The 24773-nt window shown below is 36.6% G+C and overlaps 1 protein-coding gene across 9 annotated transcripts in view; it reads right to left on the reverse strand.

Annotated features, from left to right (window-relative positions):
• Window positions 1-794: 794 nt before the first annotated feature.
• Window positions 795-24773, reverse strand: part of SWT1 (SWT1 RNA endoribonuclease homolog) — a 94759-nt gene continuing 70780 nt past the window's right edge. For 5 of the 9 annotated variants that reach the window (XM_077901935.1, XM_077901934.1, XM_077901930.1 and 2 more), the window contains 3 exons: window positions 18110-18176; window positions 13974-14038; window positions 795-1780 (listed from right to left, as the gene is read on the reverse strand). In XM_077901935.1, the coding sequence (XP_077758061.1) occupies window positions 1651-1780; window positions 13974-14038; window positions 18110-18176 (262 nt within the window). In that variant the 3' untranslated portion in view covers window positions 795-1650. Of the gene's footprint in view, window positions 1781-3661; window positions 3836-12598; window positions 12833-13969; window positions 14039-18109; window positions 18177-22093; window positions 22121-24773 lie in introns of those variants that run through there. The other 4 variants (XR_013382089.1, XM_077901933.1, XR_013382090.1 and 1 more) reach the window with 4 other exon arrangements.

Here is a 24773-nt window from a genome sequence, read left to right on the forward strand (position 1 = left end):
GGGGGAGGGAATCCTCAACTCCTGAATTATACTATTAGAAAAGTATAAGATTCACTGGTAGTGTTATGCTATATGTTGGCAAATTGAACTCCAATTAAAAAAAAATATAAGATTAAATTAAAACTTAAAAAAAGAAAGCAACAAAAAGAAACCTGACACTTCAAAGAAACAAAGACTAAACATGTTTAAAAGAATGTTTCTAAATCAAAACAAAAAATAAGACTAGGAAACCAAAAGAAAAACATCTTCACATATCAGTAAAATGAAAAAAAAAAAAAGATTGAAAGAACTGACAAGTTAATGTACAAAGTAAAAGATACACAAACTAAGATAAAATCTGTGTAAGGGTAAAATATGTGAAAGTGTGGCCGGTGACTGAGTGAAATTTCCTAAAAATCACAACCTACATTGAAAAGACATAAGTAGGAAGAGGAGAGGGAGGTAACAAAGCAGAACCAAAACCTAGTAACAACAACCAGAAGCAGCTGAGGGATAAAGATCTGAAAAAACTATTGGGGTGGGGTGGGGGTGGGGTGGTGAAGTGGAGGGACAGACTTTTTGCAGAGAGCAGAGATCCTCTGGAAGCTGCTCCCTTGGGGATCACACCCCTGATGTCACTTGAATCCCAGGTAGAGATGCGGCTTCCTATGCAAAACCTAAAGCTCAGCGGGCCCTGCACAGATTGACACTGAGAATCCTGAATAGATTTTCTTTTATTGCAGAGGGTTGCTTTTATCATCATGCCTTGTACACAGTTCAGAAACACATTTGGAAGTAAAATGAAAAGCACAATCTTAGTAAAAATAAAATTTATTGTTTTGTAAAAAATAAATTAACATCATAGATTAGCAAATTAGATTTAATCTAATGTATTAACAAAAGCATAATATACTCTAGTAAACAAGGATTTCCAACTTACTGTATAACTACATAGGAAGTCAAACATTTGGTTTAGCTAGGGGCAAACATGAGTCACTGCCACCTAATCCCATAAATCCATGCTGTTTCACATTTAAGGGAAAAATCAGTATAGAGGTCTCCCCTGTTCTTCCCTTTAGAAATGCATTGAAAAGTGACAAGCCCAGGGAAGAAGAGAAGAAACTATATAGCTAGTAGGTCAAAACTCTACTTACATTACCTTAGGAGAAGTGGAGGGGTATGTGTTACATTCACCAGGTCTACATGGAAGACAGTTTGATCACGAAACAGCCTAGGGTAAGATTTCATTTGTGGGGCACAGTGAGCATGGCCACGTCTTAATCCTTTCTTGAGGTTTGGAAGTGTCCCTGATCTTGTACCCATGTTGAGAGTTCAGAGAATGCTGCTGCCCCCAGGCCTTCCACAGATGCCAAAGTGGCTCCTACCCTAAGATGATTAAAAAGATGGCTCTCCTTTCCTTGGACTGGCTCAGTGTCAGGAGTAGAGGTAGGAAGATATCGTCAACTCCATGAGTTGATTCCACAGTTTATCCCACAATGGATGCATTAGGCTCTTTAGAACCTTAATGTGATTTTCAGCAATAGGCAATCACCTTCTTGCACCTATGAGGCATTTTTTTTTTCCCCAAGTGTCTTGGGTTTGACTTAAAAGGTTGAAAGCTACTCTGTTGTTGAAGATAAATGCAATTCCTTTTAAGTTATAATTCAGCATTTAGGTCCTATAGTTGAGCATGTCTTCACACCATCCCCTGTTTTTGGCTTCCATATAAACAGATGCATTACACTGCTGCATAGAATATTCCATCTCAACCAGTTGGCGGCATCCAATGGTTAACTTTTCCCTAGGGGATAAAGAAATTTTAAATCACTGTAAGACAGCTAGTCAGATAAATGAAAAAAATCTCAACAGGATAATACTGGGACTGGGATTTGAAATACATTCTTTGATAGTTGACAGTTATAGTTTCTTAGACTAAACAATATTGGGATATAAGCACTTAGGAGCACAGATTCTCAGTCAATGTGGAGATCTTGGTGCAATTCCAAGAATCCAGGAATGAGGGTTCCCATGGCAGACCTGCTGCAAAGAAGCAAAGCTGTATGCTTATAAAAGTTTGTATGGTTGGGACGTCTGGTTGGCTCAGCGGTTGAGCGCCTGCCTTTGATCCAGGGTGTGATCCTGGAGACCCGGGATCGAGTCCTGCATCGGGCTCCCTGCCTGGAGCCTGCTTCTCCCTCTGCCTGTGTCTCTGCTTCTCTCTCTCTCTCTCTCTCTTTCTGTGTGTCTCTCATGAATAAATAAAATCTTAAAAAAAAAAAAAAAGTTTGTATGGTCTCCAAGGGCTTCTCCCAGCAGGAGATGGGCTGATGGTATAGTGCTCTAATCCAAAGGGCAAGCAATGCTGTAGCCTACATCACATATTTATGTTTTAACTGAAGAACAGGTAGCCTGGAGCATACTAAGAGAATGCACCTCCTGACAGAAGCAGATAAACAGAGAAGAGATGAGAAGTTGACAGCTCCAACTCTTAAAACTGCTAAATTAACAAATGAAAACTACTAGCTAAGTACTCTTGAGCCAGAAGTAGGGGCAGGGAGTGATGCTTATTACATGCTAGGCCTACTCAGAGTTTTACCTAAGACTAAGCCTACAAAGCTGACTTGGGTCTACAAACTGGGGGATCTGTGAGTTATCAAAGCACCAACCCATCATATCTGGTGTCGAGAGTCCATACTTCATGGAAACCTATTTAAATCTACTGGGAGATGGTTTATATAAACTCACGAAGAACAGCCAGCAACTAGGGAAGCATCTGGCACATTAGGTGTTTGAGAAATGGCAGGTTTTTAAATATAAATTACACTGTTATGACTTTCTTGGCTTCTAAGAAGCTCTGGGCCATCTCCACGGTGTTGGGGGTGGACTACTAGCCACGTCTCTTCACTGCCTCCCCTGCCACCCTTTGGAACGCAGGGATTAGGATGAGAGTAGTAGTGACAGCAAAAGGAAATACACCATATTTTCAGTGGCCTCACTTCCTCAAGTGTGTGGTTTCTCAAATCTGACTTTTGGTTTTGTGTTACTCTAGTCCAGTCTCCCATATTTACAGGGCTTAAAATTAGTGTTATGTTGCCATCAATTCTTCATAACTACTCAGAAAATTATCTGGAAGATCCTAAGAGATCCCAAAATAGGAGAGAAACTGTAAAAATAATCATCCGTTGTCGATTTTCTTCTTTTAACCTAGGAAAAATTTTAGAAAAACTGCATCAAATTTTCTCATAACTTATCTGACATAACATAAATACGTTTTCTCATAAGTTTACAAAGGAAACAAAAAGGGTTGATCCATTCCTGCTCTGCCTAATTTATTCCACATGTGAAAGGAAAAAAAGAAAAACAAAACTCCTTCAGTAACTAGACTTTGAATCTATTTCTGGGTCTGGTCGTCTTCTTTCTCCCCCTCTCAGTTAGGAGGTGAGCTCTGTCTCAGCTTTTCATCCTACTGGCATCTGGTTTCTTCATCCGTGTGAGTCAGCATTCTCACAGTGGATTATCACCTACAGACGCTCTCTCCAGCAAGTTCTTATTGCTGACTGGGGAAAGTATCGCATGTCTCCATCGTGTATGTTTGGTCTCTACTACATCATGACAGGAATTCTTAACTTCCTTTTCCCCAGGGCTTATCTGTAGTGTGACAGAAGGGTAGATGTGGGGGCACCTTAACGCCTTTGCATGCCATTCTGCAGCATCCCTAGTGAGCCATATCACGTTGGTTTTCACCAGGTTGTGAGAACACCCACAACTGTGAGACGTAGCCCATTTCCTATCAATTTCTAGAAAGTTCTTCCTTTACATTGGGCCTTTTAAAAAAACTCCATTTGCTGACATGAGCCTAAATCAAAAAAAGAAAAAAAAAAAGAAAAAGTCATCATCTAATAGTACAAATATTTTGTGTCTCTTACAGTGATCCTATTTCTCTTTTGCAAACTAAACAATCCCAACTTCAGATCTGTTCTGGAACAGAGCTCAAGACTGGAGGTTGCTTCTAGTTCTGTAATTCTATGTTGCTCGTGAGAAACTGCCAGTTTCTCTATATTGTCCTATCATGGGGACACCAGGGTGGCTCAGTACGTTAAGTGTCTGACACTGGCTCAGGTCATGATCCTGGGGTCCTGGAATTAAGCCCTAAATTGGGCTTTCTGCTCAGCAGGGAGTCTGGTTCTCCCTCTCCCTCCGCCCCTCCCCCTGCTCGTGCACTCTCTCTCTCAAATAAACATCTTTTTATTTTTATTATTTTTTTAAGATTTTATTTATATATTCATGACAGACACAGAGAGGGAGAGGCAGAGACATAGGCAGAGAGAGAAGCAAGCTCCATACAGGAAGCCTGATGTGGGACTCGATCCCAGCACTCCAGGATCACACCCTGAGCCGAAAGCAGACCCTCAACCACTGAGCCACCCAGGCATCCCAAGGAAAATCTTCTAAAAATAAAAAGTAAATAAACAAATTGTCCTATCATGGGTATCAAACTCACTTTGACCAAATCTCAGGTCAAAATAAACTGGAAATTTGATCAAATCAATTAAAAAATAATTTTAGTGGTTATTTGATTCATTTCCATGGCTAATTTTGTCAAAATGACACAGCAGTAGTGAAATTAAGTGATCTAATTACAATATTTTTTTAAAGATTTATTTATTTATTTATTCATTCATTCATTCATTCATTCATTCATTCATTCATGATAGACATAGAGAGGGAGAGAGAGAGAGGCTGAGACACAAGCAGAGGGAGAAGGAAGCCAAGCTCCATGTCAGGAGCCTGACATGGGACTTGATCCCAGGACTCCAGGATCACGCCCTGGGCCAAAGGCAGGTGCCAAACCACTGAGCCACCCAGGGATCCCCTAATTACAATATTTGATGCAGTTTTTCCAAAATTCTTTCTAGGTACAAGAAGAAAGTCTACAATAGATATTTGTTTTACAATTCTCTGAACTTTTCTATTTGCAGTATCTTAGATGAAAGAAAAATGGAATACAATGCTAATATAAAAACAGCATATAATAGCTAACATAATATTCAATGGCAAAAGACTAAAAGCTTTCCCCCTAAAATCAGGAACGAAACAAAGATGCCCATATTCAACCACTTCTAGTCAACACTGTACTGGAAATTCTAGTCAGAGCAACTAGGCATAAAAAACAAATAAGCATACAAATTATAAACAAAGAAGTAAAATTATCTCTATTTATAGATCCTAAAGAATCCACAAAATACCTGTTAGGATAAACTAATTCAATAAAGTTGCAAAATAAAAGATTAACACACAAAAAATCAATTGCCATTTTTTTTAAAGATTTATTTATTTATTTTATTGAGAGAGCAAGTGGGAGATGGAGAGAGAGAATCTCAAGCAGACTGTGTTGAGTTCAGAGCCCCATGCAGGGCTCAATCTCATGACCCTGAGATCATGACCTGAGCCAAAACCAAGAGTCAGATGCCTAACCGACTGAGCTACCCTAGGCACCCCAATTCCATTTCTACACGCTAGAAATGAACAGTTAGAAAAGGAAATGAAAAAAACAATTCTATTGTAAATGGAATTGAAATGAAAAAGATTAAAATACTTAAAAATAAGTCTAACTGAAGAGGCACAAGACTTGTACACTAAAAACCACAAAACATTGCCAAAAGAAATTAAAGACCTAAATTAGTGGCATACCATAATACTCCCCGAAGCAATCTACACAGTCAATGCAATCCCTATCAATGTTCCAACAATCTGTTTTACAAAAACTGATCCTAATATTCACATTGAATTGCAAGGGACCCCAAATAGTCAAATCTTGAAAAAGAAAAATAATGTTTAGAAGACTCACACTTCCCAATTTTGAAAACTCAAAATACAAAGCAACTTTAATCAAAACAGTGGTAACGGCATACAGACATACAGACCAATGGAACAAAGTTAAAGTCCAGAAATATATCTCACATACCTGGGTGACTGATTTTCAACAAGGGTGCCAAGACCATTCAAAGGGAAAAAAATAGTCTCTTCAACATTTGATGCTAGGACAACTTGATACCCACATGCAAATGAATGAAGTCAGACCCCTACCTCACATCATATACAAAAATTAACTCAAAAATTCATCAATGGGGCAGCCTAGGTGGCTCAGCGGTTTAGTGCTGCCTTCAGTCCAGGGCATGATCCTGGGGACCCGGGATAGAGTCCCATGTTGGGCTCCCTACATGGAGCCTGCTTCTCCCTCTCCCTGTGTGTCTCTCATGGATAAATAAAATCTTTTTTTAAAAAATGCATCAATGACCTAACCATAAGAGCTAAAACTATGAAATTCTAAGAAAAAAAAAAAAACACTGGGGTAAATCTTCATGACCTTAGTTTTGGCAATGCACACAGATATGATGCCAAAAGCCCAAGCAATACAAGAAAAACACATAAATTGGACTTCATCAAAATAAAAAACTTGTGGCAAAGGATGCTATCAAAAAAAGTGAAAAGACAATGTACAGAGAGAAAATATTTGCTATATCTGATAGGGTCTAATACCCAGAACATGTAACATGTCAAGCTGCCAGGTGCCAAGGTGGTTAATAAGGACAACAAGCCAAACTGAAAGTAAAATCAACTGTTTCATTTGCTGCAACACTGAAAACGAGAGACAAAATTAAAGGTGTCAGTTCCCCAGTGGTCCATTTTCCCTTATAGAATGGCACTGAGTTAGGGCCACATGATACATAGTGTAGACAGGGGACATCATCTCATTGCTGAGGATCCCTTTTCATGGACCCAGGGGAGGAAGGGGTGTGGGTCTTGGTGCATTCAGACTGCTGTAACAAAATACCACAGGCTGGGTGGCTTATAAACAACAGAAATTTATTTCTCACAGTTCTGGAGGCTGGAAGTCCAAGAGCAAGGCACTATCATAGTCACATTCTGGTGAGAGCCCTCTTTCATAAAAGCATTAATCCCATTCATGAGTGCTCTACCTTCATGACCTAATCACCTCCCAAAGGCCCCACCTTCTAAGACTGTTGAATTGGGCAACAGGATTTCAGTATATGAATCTGGGAGGGACACAAACATTCAGAACATAGCAAAGGGAAAGAGCTAGGAGTAGAAAAGCATTGGTTCAGAGTGGAGAAAGTCCTCCAAGGAATTCTCAGCAGAAGTGCCTGAGAGGTGCCCTCAGCCAAAGTCCCCAATAAGGAGGCCACCAAATGGAGTTGCCTGGGCTAGGAATGCAGATATGCACGTAAGCTCAGGGCCAAGGGACCTAAGCATTGTCTGCAACTCCCTCCAGAAGAGTGCAACACACTGGCTGTGTACCAAATCTGGCATGCGGAAGGCAGCTTTCCCTGGTGGAGTGCCAGATAAAGCCTTATAACTGCCTACGGTCAGGCCTGAAAGATCACACATAGGATTTTGGCCTCAAGCCACATTCCTCATAAAGACTTATTATAATTCAACAACAGTAAGAAAACAACCCACTAAAAAGTGGGCAAAGGATTTGAGGACACATTTCTCCAAAGAAGACAAAGAGCCAATAACCACATGGAAAGACGCTCAACATCATTAGTACTTAGGGGAATACAAATCAAAATCACAACGAGATCACTCTTCACACTCATTTGGACAGCTATCATCCAAAAAAAAAAAAAAAAGGTAACAAATTTTGTCAAGGATGCAGAAAAACTGGAACTCTCATCTCTTGTTGGTGGGAAGGTAAAACAGTGCTGCTGCTGTGGAAAAAGTCAGTAACTCCTGAAAAGTTAAACACAGAATTCCACTCTTAAGTATATACCCCACCCCCAAATTTGAAAGAATTGGAAGAATTCAAATACTTGCACACAAATAGCAACACTATTCACAATAGCCAAAAAGTGAAAAAAATCCAAATGTCCATCAACAGATGAGTGGATAAACAGAATGTGGGCTATCCGCACAATGGAGTATCATTCGGCCATAAAAGGAGTGAAGTATCAGGGAAGCTGGGTGGCTCAGTGGTTGAGCATCTGCCTTCAGCTCAGGGGTGATCCTGGGGTCCTGGGATCGAGTCCCACATCAGGCTCCCTACATGGAGCCTGCTTCTCCCTCTGCCTAGGTCTCTGCCTCTCTCTCTGTGTCTCTCACGAATAAATAAATAAAATCTTAAAAAAAAAAAAAAAAAAAAGAGTGAGGTACTCACACATGCTCCAATGTAGGTGAACCTCAAAAATATCATGCTAAGTGAAAGAAACCAGATACAAAAGGTCATGTGTTGTAGGATTCTATTTATAAGACACATTCAAAATAGATAAATCCATAGAGAGAAAGCAGATGAGCGGTTGCCAGGGTCTGGGGGAAGGGAAGAACCCAGACTGCTTACGGAGCCTCGAACTTCCCTCTGGGGTGATGGGAATGTCTTAGGCCTGGAGAGAGATGTGATTGCACAGGGGAGTGAATGCACTAGATGCCCCTGAACTGAACACTTTAAAATGGTTAATTCTGTTATGTGAATTTTACCTCAATTAGAAAAAACAGTGTATATGTTTATTTTATACTATCTTCTGTTAGTAAATTCAGACCACGTAAGTAATCATCTTCCTCACCCTTCCCCAAAGTGGTCAGCTGTATGCAAGTTAAATCCTTCTTCTCTTTTCACCTCCGTGCTCTGCCACCTTTCATTTGGTGCATCTGGCCCTGTGTCTAGGAGGAGCCACTGAAACCAAAAGAACCTCTCTCTTTTGGCAGCTTATCTGAAAACCATGAGCTGTGGAGCACACCTGCGGTGAATATGAGCGCTACTGATCACGGTGGAGACAGCAAATAATTTCAAAACAAACCACAGAGTAACAAAAATAAAAGCTCTGACCAGATGCCTGCTAAGCAGCAATCACTATTTTTCTATGCATTCAAGGTATTAGATACATGTCATTCATCTTCAAAATCATCCTTTTAGGTATAAGAGAGAGCTTATTAGTTAATATCACAGTTCAAACCTGCAAAATAAGTGGCAAGACAAAGAAGAAAAAAACAGGTACGACTGCCTTAACTCTGACTATTCAACTTTGACCCCAGTACCACCTCCACAAAAAAACTCCTCCCAACTAGTGCAATAGTAAAGTAAAGTCAAAATAATTTTAGACATTTGATTGGAACCATCCTGCAAGAGACTCTGCCCGCCAAGTTATCCAGTGAGTTTCCAATACCTTCAAAGATATGGCCAAGTTTTGGGTGCCTGGGTGGCTCCATTGGTAAGGGTCCAACTCAAAATATTGGCCAGGGATGACAGACATTATATATTTTAATTTTAATTCCAGTTAGTTAACATACAATGTAATATTAGTTTCAGGGGCACAATACAGTGATTCAGCACCTCCATACAATACCTGGTGCTCATCACAAGTGCACTCCTTCATCCCCATCACATATTTAACCCATCCTCCCAGCCACCTCCCCTCTGGTAATCATCAGTTTGTTCTCTAGAGTTAAAAGTCTGTTTCTTGATTTGTCTTTTTCCCTTTGCTCATTTGTTTTGTTTCTTAATTTCCACATATGAGTGAAAGCATATGGTATTTGTCTTGGACTTACTTCACTCGACATTATACTGTCTAGTTCCATCATTGCAAACGACAAGATTTCATTCTTTTTGATGGCTGGGTAATATTCCATTGCATATATATTTACCACAATTTCTTTTTTTTAAGATTTTGTTTATTTGTTCATGAGATACAGAGAGAGAGGCAGAGACATAGGCAGAAGGAAAAGCAGGCTCCCTGCAGGGAGCCTGATGCAGGACTCGATCCCTGGACCCAGGATACATTGTGCCGAAGGCAGACTCTCAACCGCTGAGCCACCCAGGCGTCCCATAATTTCTTTATCCATTCATCCATCAATGAACACCGAGGCTGCTTCCCTATCTTGGCTATTGTAATAATGCTGCAATAACCATAGAGATGCATGTATCCCTCCTCTGAATTAGTGTCCTTGTATTCTTTGGGTAAATACTCAATAGTGAGATTACTGGATCATAGGGTAGTTCTACTTTTAACATTTTGAGGAAACTTCATACCATTTTCCATAGTGGCTGAACCAGTTTCCATTCCCACTAACCGTGCATGAGTGTTGCTTTTTCTCTACATCCTCGCCAACATCTGATTTGTTTCTTGTATCTTTGATTTTAGACATTCTGACAAGTGTGAAATGGTATCTCATAGTTTTGATTTGCACTTCCTTGAGTGATGGTGAGCATCTTTTCATGTGTCTGATGGCCATCTGAATGTCTTCATTGGAGAAAGGTCTGTTCATGTCTCCTGCCCATTTTTTACTTGCATTATTTGGGGGATGCCTGGGTGGCTCAGCAGTTTAGCATGTGCCTTCAGCCCAGGGCATGGTCCTGAAGTCCTTCAAGTACCACATCGGGCTTCTTGCATGGAGCCTGCTTTTCTCCCTGTGACTGTGTTTCTGCCTCTGTGTGTGTGTGTGTCTCTCATGAATAAATAAATAAAAATCTTTTTAAAAATTTGGATTATTTGGTTTTGGGGTATTAAGTTTTATAAGTTCTTTATATACTTTGGATACTAATACTTTATCAATATGTCATTTGCAAATATCTTCTCCTCTTCAGTACACTGCTTTGTTGATTGTTTCTTTTGCTGTCAGAATCTTTTTATTTTGAAGTAGTCCCAATACTTTATTTTTGCTTTTGTTTCCCTTGCCTCAGGAGACATATCTACAGAAAAACATTGCTAAGGTCAGTGTCAGAGAAATTGCTGCCTGTGCTCTCTTCTAGGATTTTTATGGCTCCCTGTCTCACATTTAGGTCTTTAATCCATTTTGAATTTATTTTTATGTATGATGTAAGAAAGTGGTCCAGTTTTTCCAACACCATTTATTGGTAAGACTTTTCCCTACTGGACATTCTTTCCTGCTTTGTCGAAGAATAATTGACCATACAATTGTGGATTCATTTCTGGGTTTTCTATTCTGTTCCATTGATCTATGTGTCTGTTTCTGTGCAGTACCATACTGTTTTGATCACTAGAGCCTTGTAATAAAACTTGAAGTCTGAAACTGTGATTCCTTCAGCTATGCTTTTCTTTTTAAAGATTACTTTGGTTATTTGGGGTCTTTTGCAGTTCTATACAAATTTTGTTTGTTCCAATTCTGTGAAAAATGCTGCTGGTATTTTGATAGGGATTGTATTAAATGTGTAGATTGTTTTGGGTAATGTAGACATTTTAACAATATTTGTTCTTCTAATCCATGAGCATGGAATGTCTTTCCATTTCTTTGTGTCATCTTCAATTTCTTTCATGAATGTTTTACAGTTTTCAGCGTATAGGTCTTTCACCTCTTTGGTTAGGTTTATTCCTAGGTACCTTACAGTTTTTGGTGCAACTATAAATGGGATTTTTTTAAGGATTATTTTCTTAATTTCACTTTCTGTTGCTTCATAAGTGTATAGAAATGCAACAGACTGCTGTATATTGATTTTGTATCCTGTATTGAAATAATCATACAGTTCTTATCCTTTCTTCTCTTATTGTTGTGATGTATTAAGTTGACTTGAAAATACTGAACCACCCTCACAAGCCAGGAATAAATCTCATGTGATTGTGGTGAATGATTTTCTTAATGTATTACTGAATTTGACAGATGTTAATTAATTAATTAATTAATGGAGGGAACGGAGGGAGGGGGAGAGAGTGAGAGTTAGCAAGCAGGGATGAGGGAGGAGCAGAGGGAGAGGGGGAGAGAGAATCTCAAGCAGGCTCTACATCCAGCACAGAGCCCAAGGTGGGGCTTAATCTCAGGACCCTAAGATTGTGACTTGAGCAGAAATCAAGAGTTGGACACTTAACCAACTGAGCCACCCAGGCGCCCCAACCTCCAACAAATGTATTTTTGACACAAATCTCATGTACACAAACTTTTAAATGTGGCATATCAGTAAAGATCTATAATAAGAGTATAAGTGATGGACAGTCTGGAAGATTAAGGTAAAAAAAATAATTTTTACCCCTAGCTACAACAGACTATGTATGTCCAATGGTTTTAGATTTTTTGGAAAACTTATTTTAACCTAATGAGTAATAGTAACATTTGTGTACAATTATCAATCCCTGTGTCTTGATATCAAATAAATTTATCAATCTAGAGTTTAACAGAAGTACCTTGACAGTTAACACTCACTGCATCTGCTCATAAAATTTTATAGTAATACAGAGATATGTGTAATTTAAAAATAGCAAATAAGCTGTGGTTTAGTGATAGAAGTGGCATATTACAAAGCAGTGAAACTACAGACATTTCTGCTATAGCACTTGTTTTGAACACATGAATCTGTTCCAACATCGCTGATATATTAAATAACAACTTGAGCATGATGCAAATTTCACATTTTCCTATATAAAATTTCAGCAGTAAGAACCACTAGATGAACAGAGAAAACTACCCAGCAGAACCAAGCTACTTAGGAATACACAAAACACACACATGCACATACTTTAAATATGTGTACCATTCACAATTGGTGTTGCAACTTTACATTCAATTTCAGATAACTTTCCTTCCACATCATCACATTAATCCACAACCTGCAACCCTTCCAAGTACCACCTCCACAAGCAAATTTCACCTCTTTTTCAATAAAAAGTGTCAGATTTATTGACACATTTACATATTTCTTAACCATTTAACACGTGTAAAACTGATGCTATTTTAATTTGGTTCCTACCTTCTTTTTAAATGTATGTCTTATTAAGTTTTTGAGTGATATGCCTCAGACCCATTTTTCCCAAGAGCCTTTTTCTTGCATGATTTTGCATAGCACAGGACTGACTGCAAACCAACTGCTGCTCCATGCCTCAAAATGAATCTTGACGTGGAGTCAAAAAAAGAATGGTGAGAAGGGGGACTATGAGACTGGAGGGCAACATTGACAACATTAAGTGGGTTTTGTTCCTCATGAATTTGTTTGCCTGGGCTCAGGATTAGCAGGCTTCACACACACCCTGTATATTAAAGAATCATATTTATACTGCTTCTTCTTTCTTGTTACATATGAATACTATAAACTATTTTTTAAAAGAAAATATATGATGCTATTAAGTACAGGTGAAACTAGTCAACATTTTTATGGATACATATATTCATAAAGATGAGAATTATAAACACAAAATCTCTAAGGAGAGGATGGAAGGGAGAATATACATAGAGATGGGTAAAGGTCTATTTTGTCAACTGAATGGTAGGCATGAGTATTCTTTATACTAGTTTGTCTTCAAATTATGGTCTGGGGAAAATAAGAGGCTTTCAAGGGGTCTGTGAGGTCAAAAAGGTCAAAACTATTTTCATAATAAGACTAAGACACGATCTGCCTTTTGCATTCTCATTCTTGCAAGAACGTACAATAGTTTTCCAGTGATACATGACACGTGATTACTAAAACAAACTAAATTCGAAAGCAATACATGACACGTGATTACTAAAACAAACTAAATTCAAAAGCAACTATCAGAACCCATTTGTCTACCATTACGCCAGGCTTTAAGAGATCTGCAAAAATGTAGGATCTCTTTTTGTTTGGGAAAAATTATTTTCATAATTATATGTTCCTTATCTTAACATGTAATTAGTTATTATTTTGAAATGAACATACATTTAATTCTAATTTCTAATATGGCAACTGTAGATAGATACAACCTACATAAACAAAAGGTCTTTGTGGTCTTCAACAATTTTGTAAAATATAAAGGAGTCTTGGGGCCACAAATTTAAGAATCACTTTAAACTTTATACCTGTCTTTATATATGCGTGTGTACACACACACACACACACACACACACACACACAACCACAGAGCTCTTTTGGTATTTATGAACTATTCCATATTAATAAAGGTGAAAAAATCATAGTGTAGTGAAGACATAAAAAGAATCCTTCACCAGCACACCAACTGGTGCTGTATACAGTAAAAACTTACAACAGCATTATCTATAATACAGATGGGACTTACCGATACTCGGACTGTGAAACACAATCATAAAGTTCCTGGGGAGTGAACTGGATATTTTTATTTACCTGAAAAGAATCAAGATGTGATTGTTAAGAATACATATGAAGTTAAATGCACACAAGTAGAATGACCCATACTCTGAAGGTGCAAAATGTCAAGTTTCTCATATTTGCATAAAAAGAACAATCACAAGTTCAGTGATCACAATGCTAGGCTAACACTAAATTGCATGTATAATTACTAGTCCTATTGTTACAACTTAATCTGTTCATAGAACCAGAAGAACTGATTAAGTTCCTGGGGTGAGTGGGAATCTCAACAAAAAAGACAATTACTTTGTAGATCAAGTGGAAAGAAAAAAAAATGTGTACTCCAGGAAACACTAAATTTTACTCCACTGGCTCTTATCAATAGATTCAGGCTTCAATTAGCCTAGAGTCTTAGAAGATTTCTAACGTACATATTCAGTATTTCTTTTCTTAAAAAAAAAAAAGAAAGCAAATGTTAAAAAGTTAAAATGACTATATTTAAAGGATTGGAGTAGATTTGGGGTCATAGAGGTAGACTATTTTAAAAGCAGAAGCAGCCACATCTTGTTTTTATCCTGAACATTATAAATAATTCAAGCTGAAAGAAAAACGTAAAGCATTCAACTCTAACAACATCTGAATACTATGGCTGACCCTTCCAGAAATTATTACTGATGAACTTTCATTTTCATTTAAATACTAAGTTTATAAAGTCTTCAAGAAGGTCTATCTGTTTAGGAAAAAGTTTAGTTTACAGACATTTTCTAAAGAAATGTCTTTTTCAGACTATCAAGGTCTAAATTTTTAATATGTTTAAGGCCATAAATATCATAATTCAGAGATATAACTTACAATACTTAAAATAAATCCTCAATCACACAAAGACTAGTCATGGCACACATTTGGAGGACATGGTGATGGAATCCTGTATTTCTTGAGGTTTACTATTGATTTAGCTATATTCTACTTATGTACAGGGAAGAATCTGGATAATAAATTCTTTTTATCAGCTAACTCAACAAATAGCAACAAATATGTCCAGAATTTCTGAGTTAGTGATGGAAAACTAAATGAAACTATCTTCTGTTCAATCTACTTTAAAAAATATTTAGATAGCTGGTATACATTTTTTGGTGAAGAAATTACCATATTGTATAGAAAATGCTTCCATTCACTAAAGATTAAAAATACATAGTTTTAATTTTTTTAAAGATTTATTTATTTTTTGAGAGAGCAAGAGTGAGAGAGAAAGAGAGTGAGTGCATGCATGTACCTGTGCAAGCAGGAAAAGAAGAGAGAGAATCTCAAGCAGACTCCATGCTAAGCACAGAACCCAACATGTGGCTTGATCTCCTGACCCTGAGGATCATGACCTGAGCCAAAACCAAGAGTCAGAGAGACACTCAACCAACTGAACCACATAGGCACCCCTATAATTTTTGAATACAATATTTTAAATATATAATCCTACATTTTTGTTTAAAATTAGGATTATAGGACAGCCCAGGTGGCTCAGTGGTTTACTGCCGCCTTCAGCCCAGGGCCTGATCCTGGGGACCCAGGATCGAGTCCCACATCGGGCTCCCCGCATGGAGCCTGCTTCTCCCTCTGCCTGTGTCTCTGTCTCTCTCTCTGTCAATCATGAATAAATAAATAAATAAAATTTAAAAATTAAAATTAGGATTATATATTTATATATGTTTAATGTTATTTAACTTGATAAAATATTTAATATTATATTTGATGACATACAAATTAGTATATAATTACAATTAATTTTTAGGTACTTTATAATTTTTATTAAAAGATCTAAAAATGTTTAAGATATATATTTAGACTGTCAACCAGTCCAATTCCTATTTCTTTATATGTTTTACTTTCATGTCAACAACACTGATAATTTTCGTTATTGCCCCAATATGCCAGGACCTATGATGTATCCAAACTTAAGGTCAGTAAATGCCAACAACCTTGCAAATGTTTGATCAAAGGATGAAGAAATAATTTGTTCTCTGTCAAACGTTAAGAAAAATTGGCTAAAGAAGTGGTCTTGAACCTGATGTGAATAAAAAATATGTCATATAAAATAGTTCCTTAAGCCTTTAGATTTTAAGAAGAAAAAAGTATCTAGATATAGCTTTACTTTTCCAAGCAATCATCCTCATACATTTGGACACTTAACCCAGATCACAGTTGAGGTATAAGGGAGCTGTGGCTGCAGATCACAGGAGATGACCAAAAAGTAGGCAGCTAATTTACTACTAATAAAGGCACTGCTAAACTGAGGCACAAATTCATGACACACATCACAGGGTCTAGCCTGAAAAAGCTCTTTTCATCATACTCATCAGTTTTGATACATTTTTAATTACTCATATTGGGACATTTTAAACTACACTGTTAAATATCATTTCTGTGCTCAAGCATATAATTTTAACTCCCAGGGAACAAATAGCTACAAGATGCCTCTGTCAGTAAACAGCAGTGTGACTACAGAATTGATTGTGGAATTGGTGTTCTCAATTTTTGTTGTGCTCCTTATAATGGATGCCAGGTACTAGAAATGGCTATATTATTTTTAATTCTTAAAAATTCAAGAACGAAAGGCAAAGGTTAAGCGTTAAAATAGCTAAACATCTAAAAGATTTGGATGGTCTCAAATGTGATGTTTATGATGTAAGAAATACCTCCTCCAAGTAGTAACTGGTCTGAGAGGGGAAAGTGCTGCTCAGAGAAAGGATTTTAAAAATCTGGGAATCAGATCCACAGAATCTTATACGTAATAAGTTAGACATTTTCTCCCAATACTCTCAGCAACAGAAAGCACTAAACTCAAAAAAGATCCGTGTCCCAGATTTTTCCAGGCTATGTGATTTTAAAGTTGTCCTACTGTTTCCACAAATATATTTTAATTGTTAGGATGATTCCATTTAAAATTCAAAAATATGATGAAATAATTATACAAATCATCCCCAAAGAAGAAATCCTTTTAATAAGCACATCATGTGGTTAGTACAGTGTTAAGGCTGATTTTCTAAAAAAGCACACATAAACACTATTCTTTACATAAAATAGGTTAACACTACTGAACACTTAACTGTGTCTGGTACTTCATATACATTAAGCTATTTTGTCTTTAAATAAAGGATTAGATCTATAATTTATCTACTAATATTCTTCCCATTTTACAGATAAAGAAACTGAGACAAAGAGAAATAAATTAACTCTTCTATGAGCACACAGTTAATATGGGGTAGAACTAACATTTTTGAAAGGTAGTTTGACCCCAGTCTGTGTTCTTAATGTAAGGTGTTACATACAAAGAGTTAAAAGAAGAGCAAACCAGAAATAAAAGTGAATATATTTTTAAAAGCTTCACTCCATAAGAAATGTGGGACCTGAATATATGTCACATTCCTTCATTTGGAGTATTTAGAAACTTACACACAAACACACACACACACACACACACACACACACACACACTTGAAAAGAAAGAACATACAGGAACATGGGTGGAGAAACTGAAGATCAACAGAATACTCTCCCTGGATCAGCACTGATGAGGAAAGCTTGCAAGTTAGAGTCACAAAACACCAGAGCCTCACCACAGCTCAGCTGTCACACCAGGGTCTGTGCTATTGCTACGGAGGAAACGGAATTAGAACTTTCCTTTTCACTAATCGCTGGTTCTCAAACAGAGGTGGCTCTTTCTCCCTAGGAACCATCTGGGTCTGTAAGCTGAGTGGGGCAGCAGAATATTTTTGGTTGTCACAGTGACTCAGATATTGGGATTTAGTATGTGAGCAGCAGCGATGCCAAACACTCTGCAGCATTCCACACACTGGAGAAACAGCACGTCTGGAAGGCCAACCACACCTCTAATGAGAAACAATTCTGTGCTGGAGAAGGTGTCTTAGTTTAGGACTCTAAGTTTTCATTTTATGAATGAAAGAAAAAGTTTAATATGTCTTTGACAAACTTCTGTGGGACTTATAGATTTAAAGCAAATGCCATTCTGATGGTTTTAGACCTCTATTATGTTTATTTATAGTAAAATTTGTTTATGGTGGAAATATGATAAACATTTAAAAATATTTCTCCTACCTCATACTTGATTAGGAAGTTATAGAGGGTCTCAACATCTTGATAATTACTGTTAGGGGCCAAAATCCTAAAAATAAAATAAAAACAAAAGAATGGGAATGAATGATTTAAAAAAAATAATAATACCTTGAACATATCCATACTGTGAGATCACTTATTGTATGATCAGTATAGTTCAACAGAGATCAATTTATTAAAATACTTTTGCTTATTTATACTGATACTTACATCACCATTTAGCCAACCGTAAGCATTCTTACAGGAAATTTACCTTTTGAGTTATAATAAAGCAGATTTCTCAAAAGGCAGATAGAAATGTGAGGTGTATTTACACTTCATACCTTTTAAAAGCAGCAGGTAATGCTTGAAGAGTTCCCACAGAATGTTCAACCAATCCCAGTGGACAACTGATTAAACTACCAGACACAAAAGAAATCCTAATAAAAGATTTCTAAATTCAAATAATATTGTTTGAACTATCAGCCTAGCATAGTATGAAAAAGCATGAGTAATCAGAGCATGTCAATCATTGAGAGTAACACTGAAAAAAGTAAAAAAAAAAGTAGCAATGGAAAGGAAGACAAAGGACATAAATATATAAATAACAAACATAAAAATACAAGTGGGAACAAGGAAAATATAAAAATAAAGAAGGAAATGGAAAAACATATTTCTCCATCTAGCAGTATAGAGTATTAATTTTTATTTTCTTTTTATTTTCTTTTTTTTTTTTTTTAATTTAATTTTATTTATGATAGTCACACAAAGAGAGAGAGAGAGAGGCAGAGACACAGGCAGAGGGAGAAGCAGGCTCCATGCACCGGGAGCCCGATGTGGGATTCGATCCTGGGTCTCCAGGATCACGCCCTGGGCCAAAGGCAGGCGCCAAACCGCTGCGCCACTCAGGGATCCCAATTTTTATTTTCTTATACCAAGAATTTTTGAGTCCTTTGAGGATGAATTTTTTTTTTTTTTTAAGCTTTTGAAAAAAAGAAAAGGAAAGGTATTTTTACTTTGGTGTAGTGATGATAGCCATGCCTGCCTGTCTGGGTTTTCTAGCTGTGTGACCCGGGGTGAGTTCTGTGCCACTTATTTTCCTTTATCTGCTAAATGAGGATGGTAGTAGTCCTTACTTCACAAGATACTTATCAGAATCAAAGGAATTCCTTAAGTCTTTAGAACAGAGTCTGACCTACAGCCAGCACTATATTCTCAATTATAAGAGTCACAATAACTATTATCATCTAATGGTTTCAAGTCACAGAATAACTGTACAATGATCTGAGAAATCAAGCCACCTCAATTCTTAAAATACAAGTGCTTTTTAATTCCAGTGTCTCTAGGTCCTCACATCCTTGCCAATGCTTGACAGCTTCGGACTTTAGTTAACTGATCTCAATAACCTTAATTAGATCTTAAGCTATTTGGCTTTTATTAGACTTGTGGGAAAGCTTTTATAAATAATTTTTCAGGACACTGTCACATTTTTTAAGGGGTTTTACTCCTTGCAAGGAGACCCTTACAGAATACAAAAATCTGCACAAGAATACTAGTTTTATGGAAACATTTTTTTCTCCCAACAAGTAATTTTAGAATACAAATAATTTCCTAACAACAACAACAGAAAAGGTGGGGGGAGAGGGGAAGATTATACATTAGAATCCATAAATAATTCACTTAAAATGAAAATGAAGCAATTTAGGTAAGTTAAACTAATCTTTCTGAAAGGCAATGGAAAAAAATTGGGTGTCCTAATTGTGTAACCAAATGTAAACAGATTATCTGCAATGTGGAATAATATACATCTATTCATTTTTCTAGCTTTGGATTACTTCCATAAAAGAGGGTAAGGAAATTAGCTGTAACAAGATGTTTTATATTAAAGAGCCTTAATAAATTCCAAGCTAGTATCACAAAAGAAAGTTACTTTTCCAGAGAATAAAATTCACGTTTCTGGCCTGAAATAATTCACAGAAAAATTGGCTTTAGGTAAGTTAGTCATTTATCGACAGCAAAAAGTCATATCTAAAGTAAGAAATAAAAGAATTACATCATTCTAGTTTTCCAATTTTTCCAAAAATTTTAAACTCCCAACCTGGTTTTATTTATTTTTTAAACAATTTTACTGAGGTACATTTTACATACCATAAATTCACTCATTGTAACAACTCAATGATTTTTAGCAAGTTTACAGAGCGGTACAATGATCCCCACAATCCAAAAGCATTTCCCTCAACTGAAACAGATTCCTATTGCCCATCTGCAGTCACTTTCTGTTCTCACCTCCAATCCCAGCTCCAGGCAACCACTAATCTACTTTCTGTCTCTATAGTGGACTACATTGTCAGCCTGTAAGTTCTTTCCCTCTTATCATCACAAAGCACACTTGTCACTATAAATAATATCACACCATATAATACAGAATCCAGTGGATGACTCAAAATCTAGTGGATAATAAGGTCTAAACCTCAGAATGTATCTGGTAAGTAAAAAAGCAAGATGCTTGGAGCATCTAAAAATGCCCAAGAGCAGAAACAAGAGACCCTTTATTCTCTCATTCAACAAATATTTGGGACCTACTATGAGGCAAGCACTGTTCCAGGCCCTTGGATACAGCAGTGAACAAAAGACAAAGATGCATGGTAGACCAAAGCATCATAATTCTAAACAACTTGTGAAAGAAGAAAAAAAAAAAAAAAAAAAAAACCTGACCAAGCACAGGAAGATAAGGGAGGAAAAAAATATCTCATTGTTACCCATTTGACAATCCCTTCCCTCTTGTTAACTGCTACTTGTAAACAAACAAGTTTACAAGTTACTCCAGTGATGAAACACATGAATTTTAGGTTTCTAAGAAGAAATCATTTGCTCCACATGTAAAGATCTGGTTATCTGACAAAATATCACCAAATTATATTCTAATGAAGAAAGGCATATTGGTATACCAGCATCACTCACAGATATGTTACTGTTGCAATCAGACAAAAACAATACAAGCTATTTTTTAACCCTAGGATATACATTATAGGATTTGTGATAAAATTTACTATTCTTAAAGACTATTCTGAGGTAAACTGAGTCCCAAATAGACTAGATCATCTTTATTAAAATACATTCAATTTAGGGTTGAATTTAGATTTCATTATGAGTACCAGGTAGACTAGATCATCTTTACTAAAATATACTCAATTTAGGGTCGAATTTAGATTTCATTTTGTCCTACGAACTCTGAGTTGATGAGAATGGAATTTGGTCTGGTACCAAATAAAAAAAAATTGCCAACTTTCACTAACTAGAAGTACAGCTTGTTGCAAATATACAAAAAAAATAAATGGAGAAATGGTTTATGGACTTCCATGCCTTTGTAATTCCCCACACAGAAATTCTTGAGAGGTCAGCCTTCTCTATAGCTTTCTCATTTTTTTTCTTACACCAATGTGAAAACAAAAGACTTTTTATAATGAAAGTCCTAAAATTACCCTCCAATGGCAATTTTTAAAATAATAAAGAATTAGCCCTTAAAGGAAATGAAGTACTTTTCAGAAAACGGCTGTTTTTAACTTATAAATACATCCACATTTGACCTTTCAAGAGAAATTCATAATCATTAATAAGTACTTATTAAATGCATACTATCTTTTCAAATGTGTATTATGTAAAAGCTATGGAATATAAGAGAAAATTAAAAGACATGAGTGCCTCTCTTCAAGTTGTTTATAATTTAGAAAGTTCACTTTAGAGTTCTGGAATCAGAACTGGGAACAGACATCTGAAATAGTGTTTGATCCTCAGCTTATAGATTATTTATAAACTAAGTCTGATCTGAATTCACTTTGGTTTCTTTTAGAACAGCATCAACAATAACATATAATGTCTTGCTAAAGACTTACTCAGAGTCTGACACTGCTTGACATACATATTACATACCTCATCTCTAATTCTTTTAAGACCACAAATTTAGTTATGTGACCTTGATCAAATTACCTGCTTTTCTGCACCTCCGCTCCTCACCTGTGAAATGAGGAGAGAGTAGTATTTACCGTATAAGGTTATTATATGAACTACATAAAATATCTAAGATGCACATGTCAATAAACCTTAGCTGTTATGAAACCAGTTTTCAGATACAGAAACCAAGGGCCAGAGCTATAAAACACTTGCCTAAGATTACACAGAGTGGTGGTAGGTATCTAAATCTCTATTGGTTTAACTCTGGAGCCCATGCTTTTTCCACTAATAAAAAGGATAACCACTATCATTCGTGCCTCTAAATGATTTTACAAAATCAAATGGAATAAAGTTCTTTTAAAATAATTGAAGATTTTCAGGAGCGCCTGAGTGGCTCAGTTGGTTAAGCATCTGCCTTCAGCTCAGGTCATGATCTCAGCATCCTGGGATGGAGCCCAGTATCAGGATCCCTGCTCAGTAGGGAATCTGCTTCTCCCTCTGCCCACCCCCATGGGTGCGTACTGTCTCTCAAATAAATGGATAAAACTTTTAAAAAAGTAAATAAAATAGTTAAAGAATGTTAAAGGTAACCAAAGAAACTCTTTAATTTGCTTTTACCAAATGCTTCTGGTAAACTGTTTGTGTCTGTTCAAACACTCAATCTTTGTAGTTGTTATAGCTTTCTCAAAGCCACAGAGGAAGTCAGTAGCAGAGCCAACACTCACTAGACCTCCTGATACTTAACCACAGAAGTACTTTTGAGTTTTCTTTTTTATCTGAGCAATTAGCATTAAGTAAAAAACATGTTAATCTGAATTACACAATTTCCATCTTGCCCAATATCTATAGTTCTCTTTAAGAAAAAAGAAAGACTATCCACTCAATTTTTTTGAAGGGGATAGGGAGGGGCAGAGGGAGAGAGAGAGAGTGTCAATCCTAAGCAGACTCCATGCCCAGCAAGGAGCCTGACTCGGGGCTCAATCTCACAACCCTGAGATCATGACCTGATCTGAAATCAAAAGTGGGATGCTGGGGATCCCTGGGTGGCGCAGCTGTTTAGCGCCTGCCTTTGGCCCAGGGCGCAATCCTGGAGACCCGGGATCGAATCCCACATCGGGCTCCCGGTGCATGGAGCCTGCTTCTCCCTCTGCCTGTGTCTCTGCCTCTCTCTCTCTTGTGTGACTATCATAAATAAATTAAAAAATTTTAAAAAAAAGTGGGATGCTTAACCAACTAAGCTACCCAGGTACCCCAACCACTCACATTTTTTAAAAAGATAAAAGTTAATAGAATAATCTGACTAAAATTAAAAATCTAACAATGCACTAAAAATGAACTAATTTTTAAATTAGAATTTTAAAAATTCAAAGATTTTCTCCTATTTAGGAAAAATAAAGCAATAGACTAAGGATCAGGAAAAGATGTCTAGAATATTCAAGTTTAATATTTAATTCTAGAAATTCAAAAGAAGAAAGTATATTCTTGGATATTTATAAATTATAACTTCTATTCCACAGAACTGAACATATTATGTTTCCTGCTGGCAAGACAGTTTTAAATTAATATAATATTTAAAATAGTTTTTGAGAGTGTGAAAAAAATCAATAAATTTAAAAAGTAATTACATGGCTCATTTTACTTAGTATAATGTCCTCAAGGTTCATCCATGCTGTAGCATATGTCAGAATTTCCTTCCTTTTTAAGGCTGAATAATATTCCACTGTATGTATTACACTATAATGCCTATCTCTTCAACTATTGATGAACACTTGGGTTGTTTTCATGTTTTACGTATTATGAATAGTGCTGCTATAAACATGGGTATAGAAATAGGTCTTTGAGATCCTGTTTTCAACTCTTTTGTGTATAAACTTAGAGTAGTCAAAATCATAGACATTAAAATGGTGGCTGTCAGAGACTGGGGGATTGGGAAATGAGTTAATGGGAATACACTTTCAATTATAGAGATGGATGAAAGTTATAGAGTTGAAAGTTATGGAGATGATGGTGTAATGGCTGTATATTTAATACCACATTAATTCACTTTTTAAGTACACTTAGAACTGGTAAAGATGCTAAATTTTATGGTGTGTTTTACCACAATAAAATATTAGATTAAAAAAGTAATTACATGAATGAAAATGTTTACAGAATTATTTGAGAAACTCATTTTATATTCTCTAAAGCTAAGAACTGACTCAAAGGTTAATTATTATTATGAGCTGCTTGTTACATCATTATTGGAGAGAATATAATTTATTCAGCATCTGACCAGTGCCATGGACTGAACAAATGCTATCTCTAATCTCTGCAATCTAATAAAGCAACTGTTACAAACTCCATTTTCTAGATCAAGAAACAGATACAAAAAGGTTAGCCTATCTTGGTGACAGAGTTAGTAAATGGATGAAACTAGTATTCAACTTCCTGTCATTCTGATTCCTGAAGATCTGCTCTTATTTTAATACAGTGATGCACCTGGACAATACTGGATTTTGCTGATGATAATTTAAATTATATCACTGATAAACTGGGTGCAAATGTATCAAATCAACAATGAGGAAACACTCTCCAGGAAAAAAATCTTAGATCTTAGAGTATCATCTTAAATTTTTTTGGTCACTTACTACAAGTAAAATTAAAATCAGGGCAGCCTGGGTGGCTCAGCGGTTTAGTGCTGCCTTCACCCCGGGGCGTGATCCTAGAGACCCAGGAT

The sequence above is a fragment of the Canis aureus genome, chromosome 6 (assembly GCF_053574225.1).
Source record: "Canis aureus isolate CA01 chromosome 6, VMU_Caureus_v.1.0, whole genome shotgun sequence".
Classification (NCBI taxonomy): Eukaryota; Metazoa; Chordata; class Mammalia; order Carnivora; family Canidae; genus Canis; species Canis aureus.